The sequence below is a fragment of the Neomonachus schauinslandi genome, chromosome 5, assembly GCF_002201575.2.
Source record: "Neomonachus schauinslandi chromosome 5, ASM220157v2, whole genome shotgun sequence".
Classification (NCBI taxonomy): domain Eukaryota; kingdom Metazoa; phylum Chordata; class Mammalia; order Carnivora; family Phocidae; genus Neomonachus; species Neomonachus schauinslandi.
Genome location: NC_058407.1, coordinates 432,735 through 440,613, shown reverse-complemented (window position 1 = coordinate 440,613; position 7,879 = coordinate 432,735). Strand labels below are relative to the sequence as shown.

General features: G+C 57.9%; 1 protein-coding gene across 1 annotated transcript; it reads left to right on the top strand.

Moving 5' to 3' along the window:
• The first annotated feature begins 166 nt into the window (after positions 1–166).
• Positions 167–2,536, top strand: MIOX (myo-inositol oxygenase). Its single transcript, XM_021687836.1, has 10 exons — positions 167–198; positions 711–791; positions 1,001–1,081; positions 1,204–1,366; positions 1,520–1,587; positions 1,705–1,814; positions 1,888–1,955; positions 2,048–2,097; positions 2,220–2,332; positions 2,428–2,536. Exons 1-10 carry the CDS (start codon positions 178–180, stop codon positions 2,534–2,536), a joined length of 864 nt encoding a protein of 287 aa, XP_021543511.1. The 5' UTR covers positions 167–177.
• Positions 2,537–7,879: the final 5,343 nt, after the last annotated feature.

The window sequence follows — 7,879 nt, the reverse complement described above, 5'->3', positions numbered from 1 at the left end:
TGCTTCTGTGCTGACACATTAACTTCTGAGGCCAGGAGGACGGTGGATGGTCACTCATTACCGAGGGCCAAGGCCAAGGGGCTGGGTGGTGTCCGGTCTCTTATGTAACCTGTGGGCATATATAGGGGCACACAGCCCGTGGGACTCTCCCCCACCTGCCAACTCTACTCCCTCAAGATGAAGATGAAGGTGGCTGTGGTGAGTACTCCAGACCCAGTGTAGATGTGGCCCCACAGACTGCTCACCCAGGGGCTGGTTGTCCCTCATGGGAAGGAGCAGCAGCCCCCCACCCTCTCCCAGCTGGTTCCCGCCAGTCTGCTGGTCCTGGTCAAAGGGCTCCCTCCTTCCTGTCTTTCTCCTGCAGTTTAGGTTTAGCTGGGGCAAGGGTCAGCAGCCCCACCCTTGGGCTCCCTGCAGACCCAGGTCCTGAGGAGATGCTGGGTGCTGGTGCTGTGCGCCCCCACACAGCATCCCGTGCACCCCTGCATCACTCTGGAAGCAGGCATCTGGCTGACATCCACTTTGCAGAGAAGGACACCCAGAGCGAGTTTGCCTCCGATGGCCGGTGTGCCTGGGAGGGGCTGTGCCCTGCTGTCTGCCAGCCTCGCTGCTGATCCATCTCTTAGGCTCTGGTGTCCCCATGGGGATGTCCCCGCTTCCTCATGGAGCTGGCATCATGGTGAAATGGGTTTAATCACCCACCCAACCAGGGCCCAGACCCTTCCCTAGTCTACCGGCCTGATGTGGACCCAGAGGTAGCCAAAGACAAGGGCAGCTTCCGCAACTACACGGTAAGGGCCCCACCCCGGCCCCGCCCCAACCCCACCCCAGCCCCATCTTTCTCCGGAGAGGGCAGCACCTGCCCCTTTGTACAGCTCCAGGTCCGCCCTTGGACGCCCCCATTCATATCTTTGGGGCCAAGCTTGGGAGACCGGAGCAGTGGGCCCCACAGGTGTGAAGGGCAGGGATTGAGCCTCCTGGCTAACCCTCTGGCTTGCAGTCTGGCCCACTCCTGGACCGTGTCTTTGCCACGTACAAGCTTATGCACACGCAGCAGACCGTGGAATTCGTCAGGAAAAAGGTACTTGGCAGCTTCCTCTGCTGCCAGTCCCCACCTCCCCAGGCTTAATGGATGGATGGAGAGGGACTGGGCCCTGATCTAGCCAACCCCGTGGCTATGCTGACCTCCCCTTCCTGGTCTAGCACACCCAGTTTGGGGGCTTCTCCTACAAGAAAATGACCGTCTTGGAAGCTGTGGACATGCTGGACAGGCTGGTGGACGAGTCGGACCCAGACGTGGACTTCCCCAATTCCTTCCATGCCTTCCAGACCGCTGAGGGCATCCGGAAAGCCCACCCTGACAAGGGTGCACCTCCCTCCCGTGGTGGGCTGCAGTGGGAGGGCAAATGGGTCTTGGCCCTTTCCTGGCCTCACCCCTGAGCCCCAAGCCCCGTCCTCCTCCTCTGCCCCAGTCCTGCCACCCCCAGGCACTAGCCTGCTCTGTCCCTCTCCCTTCCAGACTGGTTCCATCTCGTGGGGCTGCTGCATGACCTGGGGAAGGTTCTGGTTCTGGCAGGGGAGCCCCAGGTAAGGGCAGGGGTGGAGGGGTGCAGCAGGGTGAGGCTGGGACAGCCTGGGCTCAGGGCTCTGGAAACCCGCCGTGTGGGCAGGCCAGTCACACCCACCGTGGCTGCGTGTCCGCAGTGGGCAGTCGTTGGAGACACCTTCCCAGTTGGGTGCCGTCCCCAGGCCTCTGTGGTTTTCTGCGACTCCACCTTCCAGGACAACCCGGACCTCCAGGATCCTCGATACAGGTACTGCTCCCCTGCTGCTGGTCCTCCTCCCCACGTTGCTCCCGCGCCCCTCACCCTCTATCTTTCACTGCAGCACGGAGCTCGGCATGTACCAGCCTCACTGCGGCCTGGAGAACGTCCTCATGTCCTGGGGCCATGACGGTGAGGCCAGTTAGGCGGGCCGTGGGGACGATGGGGACCACGGTGGGCGCCACGGCTCTGGGAGCCCGGGGGTGACACCGTGTCTCCCACAGAGTACATGTACCAGATGATGAAGTTCAACAAATTCTCTCTTCCCCCAGAGGTAGGTGGAGGGGAGGGCCCAAGCCAAGAGCCCCGCCCCGGCCCGGCAAGCCCCGCCCTCGCCCCGCCCCGCCCACCCCGCCCTCCTGGAGCGTGCTGGGCGTGGCTTCCCTCTGCCCTCAGGCCTTCTACGTGGTCCGATTCCACTCCTTCTACCCTTGGCACACGGGTGGCGACTACCGGCGGCTGTGCAGTGAGCAGGACCTGGCCATGCTTCCCTGGGTGCAGGAGTTTAAGTACGGCCATCCCTGTGGGGGCTGGCGGAGGGAGGGACGAGGGGACTGGAGGGGCGGGGGCTTCCTCACAGGGCGCGGTCCCTCCCCTGCTGCAGCAAATTTGACCTCTACACCAAGAGTCCCGAGCTGCCAGATGTGGACGCGCTGCGGCCCTACTACCAGGGCCTCATCGACAAGTACTGCCCTGGTGTGCTGAGCTGGTGACCAGCCTGGCCAGGTGCCCGAGGGGACGGTCACTGTCCCGGGACTCACATGCACACCTAAGTCAGCGCTCCCTGCCCTGACCACTCTGCCCAGTGCCAATAAAGACATTGAAGCAGCCTGTGAGCCCGAGCTTCACTGAGATGGGGGCCTGTCGTGGCAACAGGGCACTCTGCGCCGGGAGGCAGGACGTGGCCCCTTGGACACGTGTGTCCCGTCACGCCTGCCACCTTAAACCTGTTGCTCACCATTCCAGCTCTGGCATCAGAACCTGGGGTCGCCCTATCTGTCCTCACATTCTCAAAACAGTCACCAAGTGTTCTGGGCTCCGTGTCCCTAAGAACAAGATGAAGCAAAACATTCGATAGCTAGAAAAACAGATTACAGAAAACCTCTTCGTATAACAGATGCATGGGTTAAGTGCAGCAAACCTAAGGCATGAACAGCCCCACAAGGCCCTCCCCGTGCCCCGAGGTGCGCCCACATCTTGGGTTAGGCAATAACCTCCTTCGTATGAGTCCCCCCCTCGCCCCCGCCCCAGTACATGTCCCTCAGTGCTGCGGTTTAGCGCTGGCTTCCTCCCTGCCTTCTAGCAGCTTATTTCTTGGAAGAAAGTGATCATTTGTCTCAGGGAGTTTCCTTCTGTTGATGTTTTGCTAATTGCATCCCTGTGGTGTTAAGATTTCTTGGGTATTTCCTGCTAATTGGTAAATGCATAGAGAGGCTTAATCAGATTCAGATTTGGCCTGTCAGGGGCAAGAGTGCTTTAGAGGCTGTGGCATATTCTTGATCGGGTCGGCATAAGCTGTGTTGTTGGAAGTCACCTAGTTCAGATTAGAACATGAGAAGGCAGAGCGGTGACGTTCCGGCCCCCCGGCCACCCTTCTCACTCATCTGAGAGAGAGCCAGGCAGTAGGGAGAAGTGCTATTTGGTTAGTTCCTATAGGAAAGGCGAGTGAAGGCTCCAGTCCTCCTCTTACAGTTTGCAGGAGTTAGCTCCTAGCACCATGCAAAGGTGATCTATTTGTCTGTTTTGTGTTAAGAATGTGTAGATTTCAGGGCGCCTGGGTGGCTCAGTTGGTTAAGCGGCTGCCTTCCGCTCAGGTCATGATCCTGGAGTGCCTGGATCGCGTCCGGCATCGGGCTCTCTGCTCAGCAGGGAGCCTGCTTCTCCCTCTGACCCCCCCCCTCTCATGTGTTCTCTCTCTCATTCTCTCTGTCTCAAATAAATAAAATCTTTAAAAAAAAAAAAAAAGAATGTGTAGATTTCAGCATATTTGTGCTTGGGTGACCACCCTCGCTGGTGCTCGGACTCCTCGGCCAGGGTTGGGGTGGAGCTTCCACATCCTCCTGATGGCTCCTAGGTCCTCCTGACATGACAATGGTCTCTGGTGGGTATCCCACTGTCTGGTGTGACAAGACACCCAAAGTGGGTAATTCCCTGTGTTTTTGTAACAAATTACCACACATTTGGTGGCTTAAAACAAAAATGGATTCTCCCGAGTTCTGGAAGCCAGAAGTCAGATCCTGGTATGGTGTTGGGCAGGCCTGTGATCCCTCCACAGGCTCCAGGGAGGGTCCCTCCTTGCCTCTTCAGCTGCAGGGCTGCCTGCGTCCCCTGGCTTGTGACTGCGCCTCCCTGCTGTCTTCACACGGCTTCTCCGCCCGTCGGCGCCCCTCTGCCTCGCTCCTATAGGGACCCTGTGATGGGCCCATCCGGGTAACCCAGGATGATCTCATCTCCAGATCCTTCACTTAATACATCTGCAAGATGCTTTTCCTAAATAAGGTTGTGTTCACAAATTCCAGGGATTTGATGTGCACATCTGTTGGGCAGCTGTTTGTTCCCAAGCCCCTCGGGAGCTTCCCAGTTGTAACCTGCAACCAGCCTTCATACTCAGAGGGCAGGGAGTCATGGAAGAGACAGGCCACTGCAGATGGGTAGGTGGCAGGTTTCTGAGCAAGGGAGCTTACAAGGCTTGTCTTGGGCGGTCACAAGACAAGTAGATCTTTGCATTTGCCCGCTAGAGTCTTAAAAGTTTAGGGGCACCTGGCTGGCTCAGTCAGTAGAGCGTGTGACTCTTGATCTCAGGGTTGTGAGTTTGAGCCCCACGTTGGGTGTAGAGCCTACTTAAACAAGGATAGAATCTTGAAAGTGTACAGAGGCCTTAATGGGGTCCAGTCACACACACCATGCGGAGGGGCTCGACACCACATCGCTATCTCAAGGCTGTGTTCTTGGAGCAGCTTCCGGGAGCGGGGAAGGCAAGTGGGGTGCATACTGCAAAGATGGGGGAGGGGTGAGCTCACGGGTCTACCGGCAGTAGCATGTTCTCTGTGGCCTTCCCCAGCAGGGGCTATTTCCTGGCTCACCACAGAGGTTGCCCCAGACCTGGAATCTGCCATTTCTCCTGGTGTGGCCGCTGGACGTGGCGGTGTTGGCAGCTGCCCTCACTGCCCTGCTCCTCCCGTGGACCTCCGCACCTGCTGAGTGCTGGCGTCAGGAGAGCATGGGCTCAAATGTGTCAGAGGCTTGCTCCCGGCCACCAGTTCACGTGTGCTTCCTTCTGGAAGATTGCGACCTGCCCTGGGCAGCCTCCCCGGGCGTGGGGGACCTCCCCACACTCCCTCTCAGCCTGTGAGCTCAGGCAAGGCAGGTGCAGAGTGCTGAGGGGGTCCCTCCCTAGAGCTGCATCATGGGGTGCTGGGGGGGGGGGCACTAGAGAGGCTGGAAGGAAGGGTCCTGGGTGACGGGCCATTGAGGGTGTCCTGAGGCCTTTCTGCCTTCGCCAAAGAGGCTGGGGTGGGGAAGGGAGGTGCTCAGCAGCCTGCTTCTCTGGGTCCAAAGTTACTATCCTGATCTATCCCTGAGGAGGCTCCCCACTGTGCAGAGTAGGAGAGGCCATCTTTGCTCCTGTCCCAGGGTCCCCAGACCCTCTCTGTGCCCCTTGCAGACCGTAACCAGGCCACCTCCAAAAGCCCCAGGGTAGGGGGAGGGCAGTGGGGGCCAAGGTCCCATATTTCTGTCCACCCAGGGGACTGTCAGGCCTCACTGGGCTCCAGGAGCCTGAAGCTCCAGGGCATTGGGGCAGCTTGGCTCTCCTCCAGCCTGCTGGCATTCCTGCCCCTGAACCCTCCCCCTGCTGCAGGCGGCCCTCCTCCCACTCTAGCAGACTGGTTCTGCCTATTCCTGAGGCCTGGGGCTCAGCCTCCTAGCACCCTTCCAATCCGTCCTGTTTCTTTTCTTTCTTACTTCCTTTTTTTTTTTTTTTTAAGATTTTATTTGTTTGGGGGCGCCTGGGTGGCTCAGTCGTTAAACGTCTGCCTTCAGCTCAGGTCATGATCCCAGGGTCCTGGGATGGAGCCCCACATCGGGCTCCCTGCTCCGCGGGAAGCCTGCTTCTCCCTCTCCCATTCACCTGCTTGTGTTCCCTCTCTTGCTGTGTCTCTCTCTGTCAAATAAATAAATAAAATCTTTAAAAAAAAAAAAAGATTTTATTTGTTTGAGGGTGAGAAAGTGTGAGCCCAAGCAGGGGGAGCTGCAGGCAGAGGGAGAAGCAGGCTGCCCACTGAGCAGGGAGCCCAACGTGGGGCTCGATCCCAGGACCCTGAGATCATGACCTGAGCCAAAGGCAGACGCTTAACTACTGAGCCACCCAGGCGCCCCCCCCAACATTTTCTTTAATGTACAGAATTTATTTATTTATTTATTTATTTATTTTAAGATTTTTTTTTAAATTTATTTATTTGACAAAGAGAGACACAGCGAAAGAGGGAACACAAGCAGGGGGAGTGGGAGAGGGAGAAGCAGGCTCCCCACTGAGCAGGGAGCCCGATGCGGGGCTCGATCCCAGGACCCTGGGATCATGACCTGAGCTGAAGGCAGACGCTTAACCGACTGAGCCACCCAGGCTCCCTAGAGAATTTCTCAGTTTAATTTCCAACGTGGTGAATATTGATAGATATATCCCTCATAAGCAAAAGCCCTTTGGGGTCCTCAATAATTTTTAAGAATGTAAAGGAGTCCTGAGACCCGATGACCCGGTCCTTGGACGCCAGTAGACTTCCTTTTGGGGGAACCACAACACTTGCTGCATGGGCTCCGGAGGGCAAAAGTGGGGGCCACCTGTGAGTGCAAGCACGTGTAGCTTTCTCAGCAAACCCAGGGGCCACCAGCAGGCCAGTCCAGAGCCCACAGCCTGTACCTCCTGCAAGGGCAGCCGTCAACCACCATGGTGGGTGCTGTCTGTGATGTTGGGCGGTGATTTGTCATCATGGACACCCTGTTGTGTGTGCTTGGACGTGCTGTCCTTGTCCCCTGTGCTTCCTCCAGCATCGCTGTGTGCTGCCTCGCGAATGCCCGTCACCAGGGTACCCTGCTCAACACTGCCTCTGGCCAAAGCCATTCTCCAGAGTGAAAGATGCAAAGCAGAGGCTGCTGTGTGGGACCCTGACTCAAGGATCGGCTGGAATGATGGAGCCGACGGTTGAAGACCCAGCCGTGGTGCCAGCTTGTGGATGATGCCCCTGTGGTGAGCCTGGTGGAGTGTCCAGGAGCCGTCTGGTGCACCCGGGTGTCTGTCACACCTGCGCCCAGGGCCCCCTGGTGACGCTGCTGTGGCCTGTTCCGGTGACACTGGCTAAAGCTGCATTGTGGGACGTGGTTCTTTTTTTTTTTTTAAGATTTTTTTTTTTTTTATTCATGAGAGACAGAGCGAGAGAGAAAGGCAGAGGGAGAAGCAGGCTTCCCACGGAGCAGGGAGCCCGATGCAGGACTCGATCCCAGGACCCTGAGATCATGACCTGAGCCGAAGGCAGACGCTCAACCATCTGAGCCACCCAGGCGCCCGTGGAACGTGGTTCTTAAGGGAGCGATACTTTTTCCCCGAGACGCAGCAGTGCTTCTCTGGAACGGGACGTGGCTAAGCGCGAGGCTACACCCGGTGCCTCTGCTACGGGATGAGCAGGCCAGCGCGGTGGGAGTGGAGCTGACCTCCACAGGGTGCGGGCTGCTGGCACAGGACCCAGGGGCCCAGGAAATGCTCCAGGTGACCCTGGCTGCCTGCGAACGGCCAAGGCTAGTGGCCGGCGTCCCTGGAAGACTGCAGCGCCCTCTCTGGGCAGACGCAGAGGGGCTCAGACACAACCTGTATTTTTTTCCTTGTGGTCCTTCAAACTCCAACCAGTTTTTGGCTTCTTTCCTGGTGGCTAACTTCACAGTTTAGCATGTGAAATGCAGAATTTCGAGACAGAATTGGACTGCGCTCAAGGGAAGGTAGGTGTCAAGCTGGAACCTGGAAGTGATGTGGGTGCAGGAATGGACCAGATTTGGGGGGCCTCTGCACC

Excerpts from the sequence above, each read along its gene's own strand:
- MIOX (XM_021687836.1), top strand. The coding sequence starts at position 178 with ATGAAGATGAAGGTGGCTGTG. Across the intron at positions 199-710 it reads TGAAGATGAAGGTGGCTGTG|GGCCCAGACCCTTCCCTAGT; the intron begins GTGAGTACTCCA and ends CCACCCAACCAG. Across the intron at positions 792-1,000 it reads GCAGCTTCCGCAACTACACG|TCTGGCCCACTCCTGGACCG; the intron begins GTAAGGGCCCCA and ends TCTGGCTTGCAG.